The sequence below is a fragment of the Argentina silus genome, assembly GCF_951799395.1.
Source record: "Argentina silus genome assembly, chromosome: 14".
Taxonomy (NCBI): Eukaryota; Metazoa; Chordata; class Actinopteri; order Argentiniformes; family Argentinidae; genus Argentina; species Argentina silus.
In genome coordinates this window covers 3,613,288-3,639,525 of record NC_139668.1, presented here as the reverse complement: position 1 = coordinate 3,639,525, position 26,238 = coordinate 3,613,288, and the positions used below count along the sequence as shown (strand labels likewise).

The following is a 26,238-nucleotide window of genomic DNA, read 5'->3' as shown; positions in this document are numbered from 1 at the left end:
AGCATTAGAATGAGAGGTGCCTTTACATAATTTCTCTCCACCTAACAAAGACTACTCTGGGATTTGGTAGATTTCACATGAAAACAACATCAAATTAAGGTAGTATAAGGTATCATTTGTTGTTTGTCATACACCCTGCTTAGAGTGCACGATTTACACCCTGCAGCTGATTCAGTGTTGCATTGAATAAAGTCATGAGATATAATGCAAACACCAGACATTAAAGTAATTTTTTCTGCTTGGTAGAGCACAGTTCAGATTTCAATCAGGTTTTAGAACCGATAAAAAAGGGCTTGTAAACATGAGTGGGCACAGATGTGTTAAATGTGCTGTGTTGCTTTCCAGAGCAATCTTGGGAGTCAGATGGAAAAAGTAAGCTGATGTCATGCATTCATATAGCGACCATTTTTGGATAACACTCAACATGACAGATGGAGTGCATTCCTACTGAGCTTTTGATTTCTCTGCCATTCTAAAACACTAGACTAATCAGACTTGGCCACAAACTAAGCAACTATGAGCTCATGAGAATATAGAAATACATGTGAAGTGCCTGTGCCATAGTCCAAGTAGAGAGGTGACTGAAGACCATGTCACATAGAGTTTCTTCCCCCATGCCATCAGGATCATCAACATAGCCCCACCAGTGCCCCCCTCAAGTCACTCACACACTCACTGACATCATAAACACATATGCACACACATAATTATCCATTGCAGACTCATCCTCCACTGTAATTATCTGTACTGTCAACCTGTCATGGCCATTGTATATTGCCATTCCATTGCGTACATTGCTTCACCGCTGTTTATACTGCTTATACTGTTTATATTTTTTAGTACTTCTATTTTATTTTATTTTAAAACTTATTGTTGCACTACTCTGTGGCACTGTCATTTTTGCATTTCACTGTATACTTGTATGCACGTGATAAATAAAGAATCTTGAATCTTGAATCAACGATGATTTGAGTGTGACTTGAGGTACAGACTCAATAACTTCCACCATACACCCAGTGGTTTACATTGTATTCTGAACCTGGCTGAAACAGTAATGTGAGATCCTGTAAAGATAAGATTTAAAACCATTATCCATCCTACATTTTAAAAGTTATATTTTACCTCACTCCACACAATATCCTTCATTACTTGCCAATGAATTCCAAATAGCTCAATGTTAGATCATATTTTTCCGATCATAAATTTTTCATTTCACTGAGAAGAGTTGTTTGCATGATTTGAAACAATACAATGGGGCATTTCACTTGGGAATCCAAGATTGAGTGGGAATAGAATGGGCAGATGTGTGATGCTGTGTTCAAGCCAAACACTTAACTCTCATTACTGTCCTAACAAGCCAATCCAGTGCCATCCTGCTCAACACATGGGTCTGCCATCTCACCCCCTGCCAAGTCAGACAGTCCTCACACCTCCCCCTGCTATAAAGCACCATACAGGGAGACCAGATTCACACTCTTCTCCTCCACTCTTCTCCATTGAAAGTCTAACCAGGCTGCAGGGTAGTAAAGAAAGAAAACAGACGGCTTAAACACAGGGTTTTCCCCTTCTCTCTTCTTCATGGCCACAGAGCCTCCACCACAATCCTCCAAAGGAACTTTCCATTTGCTAAGCTAATTAAGGGGCGAGAAACAGAGGAAGAAAGAGATGGGCAGCTTTATAAGCTAACGCTGCTGTGTGTAATGGCTGTGTGTAATGTTTTTTAACAAAGTCTTGACATCTATGCTCAGAGGGGTTATGGGTCACTATTTTTGCCAAATTGTGGCTCCTTACTGTGTCCATCCATGGGGGCAGGGGCAACTGGGTCTTTCTTACACACACACACACACACACACACACACACACAAACACACACACACACACACACACACACACACACACACTGGTTTGGGTGTTTGTGAAACCTCACTGGTATGCGCAACCCTAATCCCCATGAAAGGAGCATTTCTAACTAGCTGAGAGGAAAGGGGGGAAAGCTGATCCCTTCAAACAAACGCACATACGTCCTACAGATGTTAGCGAGGCCGATGCAAACGCTCAGCAGAGCAGAGCGCATCTCTTAAAAAAACATTTTCCCTTCATTGTTTCCAGCTGTCTGAAAGAGAATAATAATGCCACTGTTCTCAGGGTAACCCAAGACCAATCACTGTCGAAGGAATGGACACATTGCGGTCTGATGCTACCAATTAATTTCAATGGTAGTAGCTTGTGTCGCTAATCCGCCAATGAAATGCGTACTTCCTACTCGTCATCTTGGGTTGTATAGCTCTGCTGATCGAGCATGCCCACTAGGATACATTGTTACGATCACACGATATTGGGACTAACCAACACAAGAAGCACACGGGAATGTGTCTCGGCCATCAACAGAGCAACACAGGCTCAACCTTCGGGCACAATCACATTATTCAGCTGCTATATATGTCAACTTTTTTAACCAAGGCTAAAGTTCACACACTTAAAACTGCAGTAACCTTAAAAAGGGGAACAACTGCAAGTTTGGGATATTTGTCTATGTGCCTTAATCTCTCTGACTCTGACAGGGAGGACTGTCTTGTCAAAGTGTGCACCTCTCTCACAAGAGCAACATCACAGGGTTACACCCTCCTCCCTCCACCCCCTCTCACTGCAGAACTAGATAGAACTTTAGAGAACACAGCAAATCTCTATTAAAAATAACTCTAACTCTTCTGTCAAAGCGAACAGACTATGTCCAGGAAGCCCAATCGATTCTGAGATGGCATATGCATTTTATGAGATTATATTGGGTAGCAGGTTCACAATTGTACCTTTTCTGAGCTCTCCGCCAAGCAAAGGAGCCTGTGGGCTAACTACGCATGTGTGAAGTCGTAACAGCAACACACTCACGAGGGATCTCCTCATATGTCATTCGAAACCCAGACGCGGGTAGCACTTTGTTTTATGAACAAGCAATTGTAATGCATACACAACACCAGCAGTTTTCCAAATACATCTGACAGCACAACCAACAAAATGTATTGTTAGCTAGCTAAGCTGCATGATTGACTAGCTCATCATTTCTCCACCGTTCCACTGACGCTGCTGACGACGGGCATGACTGATGGGATGGCAGAATTGTTTAGCCTTTGGGTTTGTTGAATCTCAGTAATTCCGCTTGCACAATGTCCCAGTTGTAGTCGTCATCAGCAAAGTTGTTTTTTTCTTTCAGTGATCACTGTCATTATTAGCCCATTTACAACATTGTTGTGATCAAAGACAGTTAGGTAGGTGAATAACAAATTCAAGAGCTCTTCAAGACCTATGGAGTACAGTGTTCACCGTCTCTCTGCAAAGTGTTGTTACTACTGCTCACATGCGTAGTAAGCTCACGGGGGTCCTTTTTCCTCTTTGCTTGGCAGTACAAACCCCCAAGTACCTTTGGGTTGGATACGGAAGAATTAAAAATGAGGACCACCACAAGACCAACAAACCCGTTAGGTTCAAAGAGACTGTTTAAAAGGAAACATTTTGTTAAGGCCATGCTGTCCTGTGTAAAAAGAAGAGTTAAGTTATTCATGTAATAGAGTGTTTATTCTGTTACTGTTGTTTTATTTCTTTAGGCAGAGAATGTTAATGCTGAAGGGACAGCAGCAAGTTAGAATCAATGATGAGAATAACACAATTGACAAAATAATGAAGCTACATGTAGTGGCCTATGCTGCACATAGAATTTAATATATTGTACTGTACTAGTTGCAGCTGTCTCAACCAGTTCTCTTTCAGTTGACTCGATTCAACATCTCCCTGTGGGATATGCACCCCTGCGTAGCCTATTCACTGAAACCTTATTCAATCACGCCTAGGACAGGCCTGAAGCGCAGTGCGCGCCCATTTTGTTCTTTTCACTCTCAAGCCCGTCTGCAGTGTTTTGTGATAAAACCTAGCTTAACTGTTCCACTGGAAACCACCATCTCTTTTACTACACCAAAAAGAAAGAGAGAAAAGAGTCTAGTTTGCGCCCTAGAGTCTAGTGTTTTCCACACTAGTTAACACTTGGTTGCAGCAATGCTTGGCTAGCAAGCCTACGATACGCAAACATTAGCCTGCTGCCTCGCTAGCATTTACCACACTACGTGAAGCTATGCTAGCTAGCTAACAACAGAGTGGTTGGCTAGTAATAAACCCACAGTAGGTAATTACTATAAACAACAACCTGGCAACTTTCTCTCTTAGTTCCTTCAGGTTCAACTTGAGTTTGTGTGCGTCGACAAGTTCTCACCTCTGCAGGTGAGCCCCCACCCATGCATATGCATATGCCTGGCTTCCCAGATTGCCCATCATTGGTTCAGTAATATGTCACTGGAATTACATTGGGAATTGTCATTTTGAGCACAAGTGAGAACTACAACGGTACCACAAATGGCCACTAGGTTTTGAGGCATGCCTGCCAGACGGCCGATTGATCCCCAGCCCAAGACACAGTGATAATGACAAGCAGCGTCTTAGCCAGGGAGGTGAGGAGGGTTGAGGTTACATGAAGCAGGGCTGTGTGGCTGATGACAAAACAAGATCTGGGGTCTTTGAAGTTTCCATTAAAGATTCCATAATGCTTGGCAGATAGGGACCAAATGAATACACCGCCTGAAGAGGTTTAAGTTAGACTATGCACAGCAAGATGTCACTATTCCCATGTGTGGTGGATTCATAAAAAAAACTGCACAAACCTTAGTCTCAGTTTCTATCTGTCTGTATTTCTTCAAAATCTTGGTCCTGGATGAAGAGCAGAAAGTTTCCCATCCCATGCCATCCCTGTGAGACTAAATATTTTGGCCACTGCAGACACACATATTATTTATTCATCATGCCTTAAATTAGACTATGCCCTTCTGAAACAGCTTGCTTTTATAACTGGAGAACGGAGGAAGCCCACTTCTTCTCCAAGAGCATTGGAGTCTGGCTCTAAAATTGCACACCATGCATTCTATTAAAACAGAAGGTGTCAAGAATCTAGAGAAAAAATAAATGAAAGAGGCTGTTATCTATGGTCTGAGATGGCTAGCGAATGCTAATGTGTACTTGTGTTGTTATTGTCTTCTTCGATGCGGTAGTCAAAGATAGCCTCAGGTGGAGAACTGGCAGGAGTCTGGGGTGATACAGTGGTCAGCTTGTGTCTGTGCTTCTCATTTCATTACTGCAAATCAGTGAATAGAAAACTTGCCAACTAAACAGACTCATACATGCTATGTTGTTCTATATTTGAGAACATACTTATGGGGGCATGAGTGTATGTGGGGAAAAAATAAATAAAAAATAGCTACACAAACATCCCACTGTCAGTTCAGCATCTAGTTTTGACTGAAGTTTGATTAAGTTGTCGACTGGTCCACTGTTAGAGTTAACTAAGAAGGGGAGTTATACAATGAAATATATTGCTAATGAGACAGTTTGAGGACATTTCGCTACACATTTTCTGGCTTTTCATAAACTGATAGGGTCACTTCAAGCTTTTCTTTTGTCAGATACAAAGTCCCTCTATGTTGAAACAGACATTCCATTCGTTTTGAGGTTTTCTCCACTCATTGTCCTTGCAAGTCCCTAGATAAGTATCACTCCATGACCAAGGCCATTTTGGAGTTATTTCTTTGAGGTCAGCTTCAGACAGTGAAACAGCACTACCCATACACAAATCACCAATTTGAAGGGAGGTGCACACCCACACTTCCCACAAAAACATGACACAAATTACAGACTACAACATCGAGCAACTGTGTACACCAAAACATAGAAGGTCATGTTAAAGTCACAAAAACATTTTCACAGTGTCAGGGCATGATAGATCACCAGTGACTATGTTTACCACCAGCTAATGAGGGAGGTGGAAAAAACAAAACACTTTTCCACACAAGCTGTGTCATTGTAGTTGACATATCCTGGCATACAATATTGGGCACATTGTCTTATCTGAGGGTACAATACAAATGGTGCTTCATGTCTGTGCTAATTAACACATATTTGACTGGTGGTTATCAGCCAAAACACTTGATTGCGATGTCAACACTGGTGCCAACATGGAGAATCAATGTCATGCGTCGAGTTTCATTGAGAGAGATACGCCTCTCACTGCTGCTGGGGACACGATAGAGAGAAGCAAGGGTCGATGTGGGAGGGTAGAGGGACCGTCCAGGCAATGATGCCATAACAATTGATGTGGTGGAGCTGCAGGGGCTGTGGTATTCTAGCCAAAACATGCCTAAGACCAAAATAGTATTATGCAAACCAAGGGTTTCTAATTTCACATATGTCTGTGTGATCACAACTTCAAACGAAGCAAGACAGACAAACGAAATAACATGGCCATTTTGAGGTACCTTCAAGTTTATTCCCCCATGGGATCTAATGGAGTGAGACATTCAGAGTCAAGCACACATAAGGGCTTCAGAAGCTCATCTATTAAAAGCATGCACTCTGGGGGTAACATTGTGCAAAACAATAAAAACTCTTGTGTCTGAATCAGCTAATTTGATAATTTACCGTTCAGAGAGCAACAGAGCCAAGTGACAAGTGTCTGTAACCCACAAAAAAACAGCGGGCACTTGGGAGTTTGGTTAAGACACCACAATGACTACTTATTAAGAGACACATCTGATGCTCCATGCCAAGTCCATGCCAATACTATATATTATATATAATATTCCAGCCAATTTGTCTTGCTGCTCGTCCGTTTATATGCATCAATTGTTCTAACTCTGGGCAACTTATAGGACTAGTGTCACTGTGTATTTAAGGATTCTGTATGTGAGTAAGAGCAGCATTGCCTGAGGTAGTCTGCATAGTAGGTAGCCTGGAGTTATGAAAACACTGAACAGCGCAATCTACGACTACACTGCATATGTTGAATAGGCTGTGCAAAAAGGAAAGCCTACTTTTGATTACATGCTGCGGCATTTATTCGATTTTCACAATAATATTTTATGAATTAGACATTCATCCAAATATTCAAGCCTCATATCTAAAAGCAGTATGTCTGCTCTAGCCTATATATCCCCAGATAAATATATAAAAGTCTGTGTATCTTATTGGAAAGCAGTGATTTGGCTGCTGTAGACGACATTACCATACATTTATGCATGTCCTATAGGAAAGGTTTCTCTATTTTGACCGGCTTGCCACGTACTAGTTCATTCTAAGTGTATTGTGGCATTATATCAACAACATAAATGATAGTTTTGGACTCAAAAATGTGGCACTATATGTAAAGACTGACGGGCAATTTGTTGCGAAGGGAAAATAATCTAACTTATTCAAATGGACTTCAGTTCAAGAAATGATTTGGTAAAAATGAAATCGATATTTTTCTAAACTTCTTACAGCCATATGGTGATACAATGTTTCGAATTCAGGTGATACAGCATATCAAGTAAGTCAACGTGCGAGTTAGTTACAATTTAACAAACACACAGTCGTCCCAGATTCAAAGTTGCTTCGCTCCCCATACCCCTCAAGCAAATCGACATGCTCGCTTTTAGAACTTACCCTTTCCCCAGAGAGAAAGGCTGTGATGCCGAGAGTCAAAATTATCCAAATGTTCCTCATTATTCCTTTAATGCAAATGCGATGGCTGGCTAAATATCAAATCGTCCTCCTTCTCTCCTTTTCCTCTTCAGTTTGCAACTCTTCCCCCTGTCCCTTGCACCCTCTTAAAGTCCTCGATTCTCCCTACAGTGCAATCCCACCGGATACGTGTTGCGTTTTGTTATTCCTCTCTGCGCACTTTTTCCTATTAAATGTACAGTTTGAGTCAAATGACTGTGTAGAATTCCTTCACAGCTCGATATTTCCTTATATTCACTTAAAGTACAGTCGGCTTTAATAACAAGTTAGATGGTCTGTTGTAACGCGCTAAGACTCCGCCATGTCACGCGTCACACAACACAGATACTCAGCTGCATTGCTGTGTGTAGAGAGTGAAGAATATACAGGTCATCTGAGGGAGCGCTGAGCAATGATTGACAGTTACTCCGACCATATGGGTGATGCACAAGCCACGAGAATGGTTTATCGTTCAACTACATAGCCTAATGCAATTAAATTAACTTTTTTGGGTCAATTATGTCCAACTGATTGGGTCTCAGTGTTTGTGCATTAAGACTCCCAAACTTTGTTACACTTCATATTATATAATATAACTGTCCTAGATTGAATAAATGATATAATATAAATAGTAACCTTTATTGGCTTCCACATGACAGTTATAATCTTAATTTGGGGATTTTGAAACAGTTTGTGTCTGCAATGGAGAGGCATGATTAAATAACTATTGTAAAACACAGCAGACATTTTATCAGGTCATCCTAGAATTTTCCTGTTGCAAAGTATGATTTCACTGAAATGGCAGTAACAGCTTAAAACCCCTACAAATGTATTATTAACAATTACTATTATTAGGCCCGTAGGCCTACAGTCCATTGAATATGTCAGAGGATGTTTTAAAATAATTGTCCATGCTGTCCATTTGTTTGTACAGTCTCCCTCTCCCCCTGCTGGTACATTAGGCTACACTGTAAAACACAATTATTGCTTGTATCAAGTGTCCCATATACTGTACTCATATACTCTGTAATACACAAATGCTTTTCAATCGACTAATTCAGCTATACATTGCATTACAACTATGGATGATTGAATTGTGTTAAAAGACACTGCATACAGTCCATTATATACAATCCATACAATCCATAGTTACTCCGTCACATCTTATAACACCAAGAGTAACACCTATGTCACTTTATGACGGTATGCCTCTCTCTCCCTACCAAGCTCCTTCATCTTGGTTCTTTTGCAGAGAGGGAGCATTGCCATGGTTCAAATCTGTGGGGTTTTGATTCCTGCCTTCCTAGCCTGATCCACCCTGTCAGGGAGGAGCCAGGGACCAGCCTCCAGGCCCCACCCTCCCTCCCTACCCCCTGTGCCCCATCCCCCAGTCTCCTGAGCAGACTTAGTCCTCGCTCTGACGTCCCAGATTACCCAGCCAATTATTGTGAAGGCAAAGCTCCTTCTGCCGCCACGGCTGCTGCAGCCCCGTACTCTGCCTCTGTCAGTCTGCTGGGAGGCAGCAAAGAAAGACACTAGTTACTCTGAGCAAAGGAAAGATAACTCACTTTTGTAAGAGGTGGTTCTTACTGTATCAGTGTGCAAGAAGACACAGGATTTCCGTAGCATAAGATTCACCTAATGGTTTTATGTATAACACTGGTGCACACTGAATGGATTTGATGTATGGTGTGTTACTGACATTACCTTATGTTTCAGACAACAGCACCACCAAGTGGCAAATAGTTTCTTGCACTCAGATTCACACAATTGGCTTTTGAAATAGTAGCCCAGAGAACAATGATGCAAAATTATGCAAACAAGAACATAGCAAGAATCCCATAGGCATACATTTAGGAGTTTGAGTTTGGTTTGACTAGAGCAAGAATGGTCAAGTGAGAATACATCAAATGAGGCTTTAATAACATTTTAAACTAATACATCTATTACAAGGCAAATACATCATAAAGAAATGTTTCATCCTACACTCATGGTAAATGAGAGAGCGAGAGAGTGCGACAGAGAGAGAGAGAGAGAGAGAGAGAGAGAGAGAGACCACATCTCTCACATGAATACACTCACAGATCACCCAGAACGACAGTCACGATGAAAGAGAGATATCTGCTCCTTACATTCTGTTTTATACCCACATTTCAACCATCAGTGATCAAATCAGAGGTGTTGTCACAATTAACATATCAGACCTCATCTTATCAGTTATAGAGTCAGATGATACTCAATATTCAAACAGTCAAGAGAACAGTAAACAACAGTTACTCAACTTCAAAGTGAGACAATTGCTATGTCTGAATGAGCTTACAATGGCCATTTGACTTGGTTTAGACTTGGTTTGCCCACCTTCACACACACACACATGCACACACACACACACACACACACACACACACACACAGTCAGTCTGTGTCTGAGGATACTCCCTCTGTGGTGGCCCGTGAGGCCACTGTATTTGTGCGGCTGAGACTGTCCACAGCTGTTGACACAGCTCTCTTGGCCATGAAGGAGGCCTTACTGCTCCTCACGTGGATGCCAGGCTCTTCATCTTCTTCATCTTCATCATCATCATCATCTTCCTCCTCCTCATCCTCGTTGTCTGCTCCTTGGGGCATGAGGGTGGTACAACTGAACTGGCTCAGGGGCTTACCAAGAATTCCAAAGCTGACAAAATAAAGTTTACAATCAGCATTCAGTTATCTATATTCTTTAAATGTATTTTTAGTCAAATATTATACGTCGCAAGCGAGCATTGAGGGGAAAAACAGATCAGTTTGCGTGTCCTAATCGGACGCATCTGCCAAAAGGCGCTGCGTGTGTCTATACTGTCTGTCTCAAGCCACTTGCACTGGCTAGATCCATCCATTGTGGTTTGTTTTGGTGTTGTCTTGCTGTGCTGTCTGACGGATCATTTCAGGACAGCCTCCACAGCTTCCACAGAATGTTATCTCAGGCGACGGCGTATATTCGTGTAAGGGTTAAAGTGGACAGAAACTGAGGGATGTTATAATTGTGTTGATGTTTGCTATTTGTGACTGGACTCCCATGTACTGGAGATGCAATGGTCAATAAAGCTTTCGAAATTGAACTTGATTAAAGCCCATTGAGAGAAGATACAGAGCACACACACATTCAGGAGAGTAAATGATATATGCTGACTGTTACCTGACAGAGGCTAGCTGATATATGCTGACTGTTACCTGACAGAGGCTAGCTGAGGTATGCTGACTGTTACCTGACAGAGGCTAGCTGAGGTATGCTAACTGTTACCTGACAGAGGCTAGCTGAGGTATGCTGACTCTTACCTGACCGAGGCTAGGTGAGGTATGCTGACTGTTACCTGACAGAGGCTAGCTGAGGTATGCTGACTCTTACCTGACAGAGGCTAGCTGAGGTATGCTGACTGTTACCTGACAGAGGCTAGCTGAGGTATGCTAACTGTTACCTGACAGAGGCTAGCTGAGGTATGCTGACTCTTACCTGACCGAGGCTAGGTGAGGTATGCTGACTGTTACCTGACAGAGGCTAGCTGAGGTATGCTGACTCTTACCTGACAGAGGCTAGCTGAGGTATGCTGACTCTTACCTGACAGAGGCTAGCTGAGGTATGCTGACTCTTACCTGACAGAGGCTAGCTGAGGTATGCTGACTCTTACCTGACAGAGGCTAGCTGCTCGTTGAGCTGCTCCATCAGGGACTCCATGTCACACAGCTTGGCCAGGTGCTGCTTCCGGGGGCGGCTGCTTCGGAACAGGTGAGGGGACTCCTCCCGAGGTGAGGGGAGCAGGGCCACCATGACCGGGGAACGCTGGGTCACCATGCTGCTCAATGCTGTCCGCTTCTGGAACTTCCTGGGGTCAGAAGTTTAAAGACATGGGTCAGTCAAATGGGCCAGAGAGAACGAAGGCTGAGAAATCAGTGTTATGAACAAGACAAGAAGACATTTAGACATTGTTGTACATGAGAATTAAATAGATCAAATCTTACTTATGGGTAGGACTAGAGCCACAAAATCAAGAAAATCAATTAATATACAAGAACACTATATCAAACCAAATATTATGAAACATCTACAGTGTAGGGCCTTTAGTTGGCAATATGAAGGATTGGCAAGGAAATTTGCCTATGTATCGTTAAGAAGAAATAATATCTTAATATTCATCATTTGACTGAGTAATTTAATTAACACTCTGTGTAAATAATTGTTGAGTTCGGGTTGATTAGAGCATGGTCAAGTGAGAATACAAATACATCATAGAGAAATGTTACATTTTACCCTCATGGTAAATGACAGAGAGAGAGAGAGAGAGAGAGAGAGAGAGGTAGAAAGAGAGAGAGAGAGACAGAGAGAGAGAGAGAGAGACCAACACAGACCAACATATATAACTGTATACTGTACTCAAAGACAACGGCTGGGACCACAGACCAGAGAACAAAGAGAAATATGTTCCTCAACATTCTGTTTTATAGCCGTCTTCCAACCATAAGTATTCAAATCAAGAGCTGTTTGCAAGGGAGAACCAATCAGACATCATCTTATCAGTAAATCAAATGACACTTCAGTATTCACACAATCCAAGGGCCTCTAAACATCAAAGTGAGAGAACACCATAGTCATTTAGCCCATCGGGAAAAGGGATCTCAATAAAAAAGACAGAATTTTCATTTGGCCATCCTTATGTCGTACAAAGCTTAAGTCCAACTTTTGTTTTTTTGGCCTGGACCTGACAGCTTAAGAGCAATAGACCTCAGACATCTACAAAACAGTCAGTCATCTGTTGTGTCAGACGTGGCAAGCAGACATAAAATAGCCTGTCACCTGAATCAGTCTCAGTCAATCATATATAAAGTGTGCGGTATATCATTCATGGTTATTTACAGTCACTAGTCCATCACAGGATATAACAGTTTGTGAACCCACTTATGGCCACAGACACAGACACAGACACAGACACAGACACACACACACACACACACACACACACACACACACACACACACACACACACACACACAAACACACACACACACACACACACACACACACCTTTGCTCAGGGGGGTTGTGGACCTGTTCCTTGGGTTCAGTCTGTCCCTCTTTGGTAGAAGTGTCCTGGGCTGAGGCCTGCTCTGGGTCCTCCACCCGGGGCCTGAGCGCTGGGTTAAAGGTGTCTGAGCGCAGCAGACGGCCCACCTCCTGCTGTATGCCTCTCAGGTCCCTCCTGCTGAAGGTCACCCATGCCACGTAGCAAAAGAAGCTGTACAGACACTATGGTAGGGACAGTTCACAAGTCAATATCTGGTGGATATCTTCATTTACATCACTGAAGATCTTACAGTTTGAGGGATATAAGTATAGACCATTCATTCATTCATACAATGTGCCTAATCTTTGATCAAATAACACTGAGTTGAAGACGTTTATTTTTTTTTCCGAGAAGACATTTTAAAAGGTTATGACCATGACCATGGTGGTTATTATGGACACAAGTTGCTCTTACCCTATAATAACCCTGGCATACCCCCCACCTGGTTAAACACTGCCTGTCAAAGCAAGAACCTCTGTTGAGTCAACATCTCACCCTGAAATAGACATCCATAAAGGTCACAGCTCAAAGCTCTTTTGTACTAACCTCATACAACTGCCTGTCTTTGTAGGTCGATGACACTCGGCTCCTGTAGAAATAAAGCACTTAAAGTGACAGCCCACCTCCGTACGTGTATTGCTTAATCGTTTTTGGACCTGGGAGGAAGTGAATACAGAGGACGTGTACAATTTCTGCGTGTTTACTTTGCTAGATTTGGCTGTGTATCGACTTGATTTATTTCAGCAGGTTATTAGTCGTTATTGTTATGGTAACAAGCTTGCCAGAGGGCAGCCAACCTGCAACTCACTCCCAGTTATAATCTTGCCTGGGAAGGAATAGTAAAGCTCTCAATAGACCTCAGTGGTGTTACACCATTCGTAGGCTTTAACCTGCAATTGACTCAGCCTCTCTACCCAGTCCTTCTGCTGCCACTACTTCTACTGCTACTGTCTCGTGCCCTCACCCCAGTGACCTACCTGCCACATGCCATGTGGTGCTGCTGCGACAGGCCCAGCCCCAGGACTAGGCTGGAGTAGCAGAAAGCTAGCTGCTTTTGGGCAAGCTCCACCTTAGCAGAGGTCTCTGCCATCACCTGCCTCTCTGTGATACTCTGCTCCCTGTCACAAACCAAACAGAGAGAGAACTAAGTCATGGGCGAATGCAGACAATACAACATTTATTGCCAATTCGGAAAATACTATTTAGTCTGTAACACAGAATTGATTGGTCCCTATCCTGACCATATGAACCCAACCTATAGTCCTGTATTTCCTCTTTCAGAACTTACGCCATGAGGGGCTTGGGCTTTTTATCCAGAGATTTCCTCTCAAAGTAACAGGACAGGTAGAGTAGAAGGGCTGCCAAGAACTCATCTAGCTCTCTGCTCCTGAGTGCAAACACGGCAACACATAGGCAATGTAAGGGTGGTCTTCACAAGGTGGAGAAGATAGTGTGTGTATGTGAGATAGAGAGAGAAAGCAGGAGAGAGAGAGAGAGAGAGAGAGAGAGAGAGAGAGAGAGAGAGAGAGAGAGAGAATAAACAAAAAGGCTCAGTGTTTCCTTACTTCAGCACAGCTAGTAAGCATAATGGAATGGGGAGGGCTTCATTCTCCTGCAGCAAACTGAGTGCCACCTCTATAACACAGACACATGATTACTTTATCTACCATAAAGTGCTCTTGTTGAGATCACTACTGTGCATGACTGACACCTACGTTTCACATCCTCAATGGTAACACAGTCGCTCTGACCCCGTTTCACAGAGGATTTGTAAGCGTTGAGTTGTGCAGGACCCACAGTCTTCCTAGCATTTTGTCGCCCCCTGCTGCCTGATACAGGGGACTGCGTTAACCTTAAGAAGAAGTACAATAATCAAGAATGTAAGTGTTGAAAGAGTTAAGATCATTATGCAACAGATTCTGTACCAATTAAGAATATAAAGTACATATAATGATTATTCGATCAAATAGGCCTGCTGCCTGTCATTTTGTTTGTGTACCTATCATATATCAGTTCAGACCTTAAGAAATGTGTACACTATGTCAGAAAAACGCATACCTGTCTGGACGCTTGGCAAGGTCTTGAAAATTGACAGGTTTAGTCTTTTTTCTTTTCTCCTTGACTTCCACAGATGTATTAAAACTGAAAATAAGAGAATAATGAGAAGAATAACATTTCAGATGTTCAAATACTGTTTTGATAAAATAGGGAATATTTCAATTATTTTGTAAAATAATAAACATGAGCCAGTTACAGGAGATGACAATAATTTGACACATAAGCAGATAAAACAAGAAATAACAGTCTTTAATATACGGTGACATAGAAAACAACACAACAACAATTTAACACACTTACAAAGTTTTTTTTCTTCATTATTTTATTTATTATTATTTATTTATTTTGTTTCATTATTGCAATCATTTCCACATCCCTTTCAGTAAACAATCATGCCTGCATACATGCAAATTGTTACATTTAAGTGGTAACTTAAAGCAGAACTATTACCTGGCAAATTCAAGGGCTTGTGTTTCGTCGTTCCAGCTCCATCGCCCCGGGGGAGGTATACTGATCTGTCATCATGAATACATATCCATTGTTATTGATCTGAATGATACGAGCAGACTATCATGCGGCATCAATTGCACGGTGGCCACTAGCAAAATATCACTCGGATGTTAGCAAGAGAATCTATCATGCACAGAATGGCAACATTCATAGAAAAAAAAAACAGAAGACTCATATGTAAATGTGGGTTAGGGTTAGGGTGAATTTCCCCACTGTAAATATAGTTTCATAACTTACCGTCTCCTTTTGTGGCTTCGGCATTTCTACTTTCCCTACAGAAGCCGAGGACGTTCATCTCCGGCACCCTCGACTTGTTTACAAACAAATGGAGTAACTAGGCAACAGCCAATCACGTCTACCGAGGGCCTAGAGTCACATGGCTAGGGCCAGTGCGACAGACTCGTCCCAAAACTTTTCACTACTCCTTTTCACTACATTTTGCCACTACCACTGGCTCCTGATGGGATGAGTGGAAGAGAAAATGGCCGAGGAGTAGTCGTGAGATTTTGGACATCTTAGCCACTTCACTATCATATGTTGCGACGACAGTTACTGATGACTGGAATCACAGAAATCACAGAGCTTTCAATCGAGCTGTGTTCATTGAGGAGTGGGACAACGGCAACATTACAAAATGCATATGAATAAAATGTGTTAAAATGCAAGTATAGTCAGCATCGAAGTGAAATGTGTGAAACTTTCTCTGCTACTGATGACGAAATATAAAAAATGTTCATTAGCTGACTGATTATTCCACTGATCGCATCTGGCATCTGACCTAATACCCATTACCATTAGGCCTACATGCATTAGGCTATTCTTTTATTGTTTTTAATAATCCACCAACCATTCATTTTCACGCGAGACTGGGAGCGCAGAATGGGCTACGATCATCACTGCTTGCAAAGGTTTACTATTGTACTCTTCATAGAACATACACATATATAGTGCCTTCGCAAAGTATTCATCATTTCATATTCATAATTGTGTTTGCAACAATGAATTCAAGTGATACCGCAAAGAATGTGGTTAGAAATGTGTTTAATTGGTTTTACTACAAAGCATTAAATTTGGTGCTAATCCAGCACATGCAATGCAGAGAGATGCACAATCTCTCGTTTGAAGAATAGTGGTAGCTGCATCAAGTTATGGGTATATTTGTCACTGGCAGGGACTGGGGAGTTAGTGACATCCTATTGACCCTATAAAAACATATTGATCCTATAAAAACATAAGATATTAATTCTAAAATTACATGAACTATTATCCTTGCATTAAGATGGACTCAATTCAACTTATTGAGTGATTTGTTTTTGCATTTTACCTAATTTTAAGAATGTCATAGCAAAGGGTCTGAATACTTATGTACATGAAGTATTTGTGTATTTCAATTTTACTAAATGTACAGAAATATCTAAAAACGTGTTTTCGCTTTGTCATTCTGGGGTATTGTGTGTGGATTGATCAATTTAATTGAATCCATTTTAAATTGAGTCTATAACACAACAAAATGTGGAAAAAGTGAAGGGGTCTGAATACTTTCCGAAGGCACTGTATGATATATAAAGTAGATATATGGTTGCTGTAATGGCTTGATCAGAACTGGATAGGTTTGTGCGTAAGTGTAGTATTAGATCTAAAGCATTAATATTCATATTTATCATGTCCTAACACAAATCAAATACATATTTGCAAATATGCTGCGTTACATATGCCAGGACGGCCCAAATAAAAGTTTGCTGACGTCTGAAGTTTGCTGACTTTGTTTCAACGGTCACATTTCAAGCCCATGTTATATTAATTACACTTCAATAAAATTCTAACAACCCCCCCCCCCGCCCTCTTCTACTATCTTTATGGTATATACTACCACTACTCTTCTATCTGTACTCCACCACCATACACATTTGCACCAGCACAAAATGACAAATACATAGTCACGTTTTTATTGAAACAATAACATGATTAGAAAAGTGGATTTTGAACATATCCTTCTGCAATCAATAGGTCTGCCAACTATCAAAACCTTTGGATCCAACAAGCAGCAAGTTTTAGCAGGATGAAGATGTCATCGCCATAGAGGTGTAACAGAATTATTATTCCCATACCTATAACATATATAATTACACAAATCCTGTTATTTTCTATTGACACCTGATGTACTATAGCTTATGTACTAGTGTAAGTGCCTGCATATCCAGGGCCCCTCCTTCTCCTGTCCTATCATATACTCCCCTTTACCCCTTACCCCCCTTATATATATTTCTCTCACTCTTTTCATTCCAACTGATATCATCTACTCTTCAATATATATAGTAGTGATGATGACAGCTCCACTGTTAGTCAGAATATGACACCTGGGTATGGGAGGAGTCAACCTGTCACTCCACTTGGGTATGGGAGGGGTAGACTTGTAGCTTCTCCTGGGGTGAATGGTGATCACACAGTTAACCAGTTAGTGTTGAGTTCCCCTATTGGTCCATTTGGAAGTTGGGAGTTCCACTCCCATTGCAAACACAGCCCCTCATCTGATCAGGTCATTAGTATGCATGCATTCAGTGGTATTGTTTCTGACCGAGCAAAACAGATTGGTGAATCTATTAGTGCTAGTCTCCACACCATGCTCCAGCACAGTGTTAACCAGCACCAGTCTCCCAGCCTCCAGTCATAGTACCACCGCCATTCTTCAGAGGTGATCACACTGATACATTCCCCATCGCAGAGTGAACTGTGCCCACAGTGAGAGTTCTGAGGTCATAATGAGCAGACAGTGGTAAAGCCAGAAATGTTGTGAAGGTGTCACTACGCAGTAACCCAGAGTTGTTCCCCAGTATGAATCCCACAGCTGTGTTTGATTTCCTGAAAAGGAATTTCAGTTAACTAACGTACTCCAGAATGCCTATGCCGGATTTCTACAACACCATCCCAAGGGCAGGTGAGAAAGCAATGGATTACTGGATTGGGCTAAACAAGACCATTGATGTTGCAATTGAGTGTCTGCAACGACGGGGCAGGTGTGTTGAAGATCCCAGTGCGGAGGTTGTCATGATGTTTATTTCACACTGCCCACATCCCAGTCTTGCCATGTCTTTTCAGCTTAAGTCAGTGTAGAAGTGGAGTGCATTTGAAGTCCAAGAGTGCTTGGATGGCCATCAGAGGGACCTGAAGAGGAACACCACTCGACCCCAGTGTGCAGTGCCCCTGTCAGCATACAGTCAGAGCCCTGTGGCAGCCAGCAAGCCCATTATCCAACAGAGTGAGCCATCAGCCCTCTGAAGTGCTCAGCCAGTACACCTCCACTGCCAGCCCCGTTAGCCAGCCCCACCACAGAGAAACCCGGTCTCACACCATTGGTATGCTGGACAGAGTCCAGCACCACGTCCTCGCAATCTGCCAGCATCCCCATGCGGAGAATGCAGCAGCACTGACCACACAACCTATGTGTTCTGCAGGCTACACAGGCTCTGTCGCCACTGTCTCTGTCCTGGACACTTCAAGAGAGACTGTCCCAAGGCAGCTCAGTCCCCGGTAGTGTCAGTCCTCCCCATCAACGCTGACCTTTTAAACTAGCCAGTCCATACAGTGCAAGGGGAAGTGTGGGGAATGATACATTTACCCTCACAGGAGATCGAGACGTACAGTCCATATATGTTAACAGCTGTAGGTTACTTACAGAAGACACAACTGCCATTTCTGTAGGGCCACAGAGATTAGACAGGGCTAGTGAGCTGTTTTATACCTCAGTGTTAGTTAGTGGCCAGATATCAGTGAAGGGAATGCTGGACTCGGGCTCTTTGTTGTGCACACTCAGTGAAGAGGGTGAGTCAAGACTAAAGGCTGCTGGTGTCCTCCTGTGTCCAAGAATGTGGTGCTCATTGGCTGTGGTGGCCTTGCTACTCAGCCCAAGTGCATACATGACCTGGATATTGAAGTTTGCAAATCAAAGTTCAATGGCACGAATGTGATCATTGGCACAAACGTGATCAAATCTGTCCTACAGAAGATTAAATCAGACGACAATTACTGGGAACTCATCTCCTCAAGAAATAGTGACCCCCAAGTGTGAGCAGTTCCTGGAGCTACTGAGCTGCCCACACTGGACAGGCACTGAGATTGGCACTGTGAGGCTTAAGCAAGCCATCCACTCTCCTTCCCAAGCAGGAACAGGATAAGTTGCCAAAAGACAAGAAGCACTGTTATAGTGGAGCCCACCACAGCCTGCTCAGCTCCAAGGGATGCTCTCATGGGAAGAGTCAGGGGCGGCAGGTAGCCTGGAGGTTAAAGAGGCCGGCCAGCAATCGGAAGGTTGCTGGTTCGATCCCCGCTCCAGGAGGGATCTGGATGTGAGCTGGAGGGTTGCTGGCATCATATCCAGGTCCCTACCACTGCCGTTGTGCCCTTGAGCAAGGCACTTAACCCCCGAATTGCTCCAGGGGCGCTGACTTGGCTGACCCTGTGCCCAGAGCCTAGCGCTCTGTTCTCCCTGGAGGGGTGTGCACGTGTGTTGTCTCGGAGGGGGGGTGTGCAGTGCGTGCGTGCGTGTGTGTTGTCTCGGGGGGGGGGGGTGTGCAAAAAGACCCATTCCAACAATTGATGTGAATTGATTGCATGGCAAATAAACAGTCTTTCTTTCTTTCATAACAACCATGTGGGGAGATCATTGGATTCCGATGAAGGTTATGAACCCATCACTAAGCCGAGTAAGACTACAATGCAACATGATCACTCAGGGGCTGTGTCAGAGTCAGAGTGATGCCCCATGTCCCCCCAAGCCTCCCCAAGAGTCCTCATCTGACCCCAAGCAGCTGCTGAAGGACTGTTGGCTGTGTGATGTGGATTTTGAAGCATGTGAAGTCTCTGCATAGTGGAAAGCTAAGATGGCAGGTTCGCACCTCTCTCTCGTCCATTAGAGGTTCTACTGGCATGACATGGAGAAAGATGTGCGCAGCTATGTCAAGACTTCACAGTTGCGTCACAGTAGCAAAACCCCAGAGCTTGCAGCAAGAGTCCCATTGGAGAGCATGAAGACAACTGCCCCACTGGAACTTGTATCGACTTCTGGTCTGCTGAAAATCCCAGCAACAAGTCGGTGGATGTCTCAGTAATTACTGACCACTTCAGCCGGCACATGCATTCCCCTGTCAGGATCAGACACCAAAGAAGGTGGCTAAGAAGCTTTGGGACAACTTCTTCTGTGTCTATGGATTCCCACAGCACCTCCATTGAGATCAAGGAGCGAACTTTCAGAGTGAACTCATCGCTGAGCCTCTGGAGTTGGCTGGTCTCGATAAGTCCCGGACCTCCCCTTTACCACCCCATGGGAAATAGTGGCACAGAATGGTTCCATGGGCAACATGTTGAGATCCCTACTTCCACAATCAAAGCAGAAATGGCCCCAAGATTGTTCAGACCATGACTTTTATGTACAACTGTACAGCGCATGAGACCACTAGCTTTGCCCCCTTCTACTCGTCAGAGTGCCTTTGTCAGAGTGCCCTGCATGTTGCAAGCTTGAATGTTTTACCATCAGAAACAACACAATGCAGAGGCAAATATACACTGGTCATAGGGGTATCATGCTGTAAACAAATATTATTTATCCGCGGCATCCTGCACATTGCATGCTTTGATTAGGATTTCACCTAGTATATGCACGGTTGTACGATTTTGGATTATGGGACATTATGGGACATACTTTGTGGCTACCCAGCAAACATTTGACAGACTGTGGCCTTTTTGGCCCAAATGTCGACATTCAGAATGCGTCTTCGAAAAGACCCAAAAGGGCTCTACTTGAACATTGAATTTTAACAATATTAACAATATGATGGCATATATCTATGTATTTAGACATATGCTATAATTAGATCCATAAATATACCACCAAAACAGTTTAGACGTATTGTAGCGAACGGCAGGGTAGAGTACCTTGCCCTAAATGGGTATCGAACTCACGACCCTCTGCTTACAAACCGGCCGCGCTATCTACAACACCAAGAGAGTAAACTCCCTTGGTGGAGCTGCTAACGGGCCTTACACAGGGTTACACTATCCCCTCCGTTCGGGAGAGTGTGCCCTCACAGTATCATGGGGATCTTTTTCTCAGAGGGCCTCCGTCTATAATACATCAGGAAAAGTGTGTCTCGAAACCAGCTGCTTCTTTGATGACCATCGGTTATACACCGGCACTACATAGGCACTGTTGTTTTTGAGTGTCATGGTCCATCATGCTTTGCAGCTGACTTTACCTTATTGTTAAAACAGTTTGGGGTAACATTCTTGGGTTATGCTTATGGAGACTTATTGTTAGTGTTGAATGGAGCAAGCTTAGTTCAGACAGGACACTAGTGCTAGCTGTCTGTGAGGTGACAGATCAGCTGTTTACATCCGACACAATCACATGTTACATGTTGATATGGCGGCCTAGTGGTCAGTCTATACACCTCTACACAATGGGCCTGGGTGCAAATAGTTTTGAAAGGCCCCACATCACCCCCCCAGGTAATAGCGTTAGGTCCTACTTTCAGAACTACAGTGGTCGGCATGGCCTGGGTTCAACCAGAGAAATGAAGGTCAGCACAGCCAAAAGTACATAGCTGCCTGACATACTTCCCCATCCTCACCTGAATAGACCTACCGAACAAGTAGTCCTTGATCCAGTTATATGCTTTACCTCCCACCCCCAGAACATCAAGCTTGATAAGCAGCCCCTCCTTCCACATCATATCATATGCTTTCTCCACATCAAAAACAGCCACCTTTACACCTTACTTTAGCCTTCCTCGCCTCTGATTCAAGGCAGAGTACAGATCCATTGTTCCCCTCCGCTTCCTGAACCCACTTTGATATGAAGCCATCAACCCCCTACACTCCACGAAGTAAGTAAGCCTCTCAGTGATCATACGCTCCATGACCTTACACACGTGACGTCAGGGCGATTGTCCAATAACTAGTAGGTTTCCTAATGGGCACCACCACTGCTTCCTTCCAGCTGCCCGGTAACCTCCCCTCCACCCACACTTTATTGTACAGGGCCAATACCTTACCCAGCACCTCACCACTGAGATGGGCCATCATAACATAGCACACCTCATTCTTTCCCGGTGGAGTTAATCCACCCCTGGTTATCGCTCTCTTCCTCTCTGCCATAGTAAATGGGGTTTACAGGGCATCATTGACCTCCTCCCTTCTGTCCAGTACGCCAGGGTGCTCCTCTCTCGTTCTCTCTCTGCCCCTCCTCTGACAGATTATCTGAGCTGTGCACTTGGACAAAAGCCTTTTCCATCATTTCCACCTTCTCTTCGTCGGTCACAGCCGACACCTCCCCACTCACCATCACAGGGTAATCCCACTCCCGTCTGACCCTTTTCATCCTCTTAATCATCCCCCACACATCATCCCCCACTGGTGTCACTCATCTAATGGTGTCACAGAAATAACATCAATACACCCTCTTTTCTAGTTCGCCTCACTATGGCCTGGGCCTGCTTATACCCTATAAGATGGCGGATGTTATGGGTCCTTTTCAGCACTCTGAATGCCCTGTTCCTACTCCTTACTGCAGCCCCACACTCATCCGTCCACCAGGGGACTGCTTTACCAGCTGCCCCTACAACTACTGCTTTCCTCCAGTTGTTAGCACTGTCCACATCGTTGTCTACATCGCTCTCTACACTATTTCAGGCCATCCCCTGCTCACTGAACTCCTAAAACTCATCCCACTTAGCCGTACCAAACACCCATATGCCCAACTCCCTCCACAGACACTACCTCATCCCCCAGGCCAACTGTGAACACTATGGGATAATGATCACTCCCTATCGTTGACTCCTTCCATACCTCCCATTCACAGAGTCCTGCACTCGCACTAGATGCGTGAGTGAGGTCCAAGGCTGACTCCTTCCCTGTGGCTACATCTATTCTGGTCCCTCGACCACCATTCAGACATACTAGCCCTTTTTCGGTCCAACAGTTCCTCCATCACCTTGCCATTTCTGTCTGTCCTTACTCCACCCCAGAGTTTGCTGCGGGCAATAAAATCCCCACACCACAGTACCTTACAACTAACATGACCTTCAACCCTCTCCAGCACACCCAATTCACACCCAATTATAATAGTTCACAACCACTAACCGACCCCCTCTCAACCACACCTCACCACCACATACTCCTGGTCGATTGCTCTGCATAGAGTCCTGTACAAAAGACCTTGCTTTACAAAGGTAGCACAACTGCAGCACTTTGGTGCAGACTGCTGCCACATGACTGCTGCCACATGCCCAAACTGCTGACATTTATAACACTGCAAGGTTATGGACACATAAACCCTCACATAATAACATCCTTTATCGCAGTAGTCAACTACATTGGATTAAACGCCCCCACTCCTGCTTCCTCCCTGAATCTCAGAATAACGTTATGCTCCTCACCAGAGTTACCTGCCCGCGGAACGACCTCTTCCTCGCTGCTGCTGCCAGTACCACAGCTGTGCTGAACTGCCGCTACACCGATTTGTTTTCCCTTTTAGATCATTCAACAGAAGAGTAGTATTGTAGTGATAACAAAAACAAAACCTGGATCTGATTAGATAGCTAGCTTTTTAGACTGGATTGGGTTAGTTCCTTGGATCATTCATATTAAGGCATGAAAATGACTGGTTAGTGGACAGTAAAAATGATTGATTTGCGGCCATCCTAATGGTTGTAGGTTGGAGGGAACATCCAACATCCGTCCATTGTACTCAGTGAAAAGCGTTAGTGTAGTAGTATTGGGACGCACCTAATATGTTGTCGATACAATGTAACTTAAATGTGTTACTATAATGTGATGGACCTTGGACGCATGGATACTGTACATGGATGCACCTTTTTATCCTAACTGTTGCCTAGTTTGTTACCATTTTCAGTTAAATCATCCTGAAATAACATTCAAAAAGTGACAGATGCTGTCAGTAATCCACAGCCGGTTGCTCAAATGATCTAGAAGATATCGAAAAGGGATGATGAAAGCCGAGGAGGTAGCCGAGGAGAAGGAAATTCACCTTTTGAACACATGGAGGCAGAATAGTCCCGCAAATGAACGTGGACGATGCGTTTCCCTTTCACCTCCCCCTTTCTCTGATATTGAAACATTGTTTTGAGATGGCATTGGAGGAAACAAAGACCACAATATCCTGTTCATTGTTAAAAGACGCATTCATTTTCAGAAATTCTTCATCGGCCTCTCATCACAGTTCAGAGGAGGCTGTCTCCTCATGGGAAGGCTACAATTAAATGTAGGCTACATGATGTCATGTTCATTAAAGCCACTGTCTGTAAGATTCCCAGTGTTTTCAACTAAGGAAACATAGGCCTACCCATTGATTTGGAGGAATATGACTAATATTAGTAGATATGTCCGACCATATAGCCTTGGCTACTATTACCTTATTATAATACCCAAAATCAAAGTTGTTTTTCTTGTCGGAAGAGTTTGTAAAACAATGATGATGTAGTAGAGCCTAAAATAATATTGAGCGTGTGTGTGTTTGTGTGTGTACGTGTGTCCAGTTATCAAGCAAACTTTTAATAATAGGCGGGTTAAGTCTTCATTGTTTATCGTGAATCAAAGTCATTTTCCGCATTTTGCTCCGAGTTCGAAGCCCTTCTGTGAAATTCAGTAGTTTAAAAACATCCAGTTGCCCGGAACCGCTGGCCAGACAAACGTGTTTTTTTTAAACACACTATGGGTGTTGAAGATACCTTGGAGCTGAGTAAGCCAATCACAAACGCCGGGGGCGGGTCGTCTTTGGAATGTTGTGGATGTTAAAATATGTACAATTTAACAAACATATTACAAAACCGAAGGAAAGCCTGTGCATGCCTGCTTAGGTGTTTTGCAAATGCTTGGCCGAGGAGTCAAAAGGAAATCACCTGAGAGGCGGATACGTCGTTAGTCCCCCGGTGAGGGCGAGCTGTTGGTCGGGGAGAAAGCAGGCGAAGCACAGGGGTGATGTATAGCCAGAGATACTGTGTGTTTTTATGAGCCTATGTCTGTACGGACGTTCAATATGTTGCGTCAATGACTGAATATTGAATAAGTCTTGAATGAGTTTAATCCGTATCACATAGCCTATGGAAGAGAAGTGTTTATCATAGTGGTGATACTGTCCATGATATCATGCTTGGTGTCCAAGGGCATCGTGACAACTGTTATGTTCATGTTTCATATGGACGAACATAGCAGCCCACTCAGTCTCAATGCCCGCGTCCCTCACGCTGTCACTGTAGGGATAATGGTATAGCCTATCTCTTACTTTGCACAGATGGTGACGCATTTGAATGCTTGAGCTTATGTGTTTATTTAATCTCTATATGGTTTATTTTCACATTATGTATATCTCGGACCGGATTGCATCAACGTCCTCGACAGGCCCAGATAAAGGGAAAGATTTCATGAGGGAGACAGACACTAGTCATGAAGAGGGATACAGACCATTTTTCATCGGATTTCAGTCAAATGGGTTGTGAGATACACAATTAATTTCCCTGCAGCAGAGAAAGAGTGCGGTTTATATCTGCCTCCAGGTAGAGCGAACATCAAAATTGCAACGCCTTGTAGAGAGAGCGGTGAAATTGGGTGAATAGAGAGGGGCGGAGGAAGGTGAGATTATTTTTATGAACGCGCCCGGTGCGTCTGTTTGCGCGTATCAGTCGTGTAACTCAATCGTGTTCTAGAGCTCGTAAATCGAGAGGACCGCCAGTGTGAAATAGATGCCTGTGCCACTACAACCAGGCAACTACCCCCGGGCCGCCAGACAGTACGAGCAGTCTCATTCAAAACATGCCGCTGCCGTAGAGGAGCGGCAACATGTGGAGAAAGCTATGACAGATTTTGTTTTTCAACACAACTCAATTGATTTGCCGACGAGGACTAAAATACCTGCGTTTGAAGTGGATGAGACTACCTACCAGTTCCCCACAATATCAGTCAGTAACAGGTAACTTGATTCTACCAGAGAACCTA

General features: G+C 43.5%; 3 protein-coding genes across 5 annotated transcripts in view; 1 reads left to right on the top strand and 2 right to left on the bottom strand.

Annotated features, from left to right (window-relative positions):
- The window catches only part of sdc2 (syndecan 2), a 31,406-nt gene extending 23,494 nt beyond the window's left edge, over nt 1-7,912 (bottom strand). The window contains exon 1 of the mRNA XM_083685297.1: nt 7,513-7,912. Within this exon, the coding sequence (XP_083541423.1) occupies nt 7,513-7,572 (60 nt within the window). The 5' untranslated portion in view covers nt 7,573-7,912. The remainder of the gene's footprint in view (nt 1-7,512) is intronic.
- Nucleotides 7,913-9,983: 2,071 nt separating this feature from the next.
- ppp1r36 (protein phosphatase 1 regulatory subunit 36) lies at nt 9,984-15,495 on the bottom strand (the record flags this gene model as incomplete). Its single annotated transcript, XM_083685009.1, has 11 exons — nt 9,984-10,245; nt 11,237-11,431; nt 12,628-12,848; nt 13,213-13,255; nt 13,644-13,784; nt 13,955-14,053; nt 14,232-14,301; nt 14,382-14,518; nt 14,725-14,808; nt 15,175-15,239; nt 15,472-15,495. The coding sequence occupies 11 exons, from the start codon at nt 15,493-15,495 to the stop codon at nt 9,984-9,986; spliced, it is 1,341 nt and encodes a 446-aa protein (XP_083541135.1).
- A 9,589-nt stretch (nt 15,496-25,084) lies between these two features.
- Nucleotides 25,085-26,238, top strand: part of ext1c (exostoses (multiple) 1c) — a 51,671-nt gene continuing 50,517 nt past the window's right edge. The window contains exon 1 of one of the 3 annotated variants that reach the window (XM_083685296.1): nt 25,085-25,175. The gene's annotated coding sequence lies outside the window, so the exon portion shown is untranslated. Of the gene's footprint in view, nt 25,222-25,681; nt 26,213-26,238 lie in introns of those variants that run through there. The other 2 variants (XM_083685294.1, XM_083685295.1) reach the window with 2 other exon arrangements.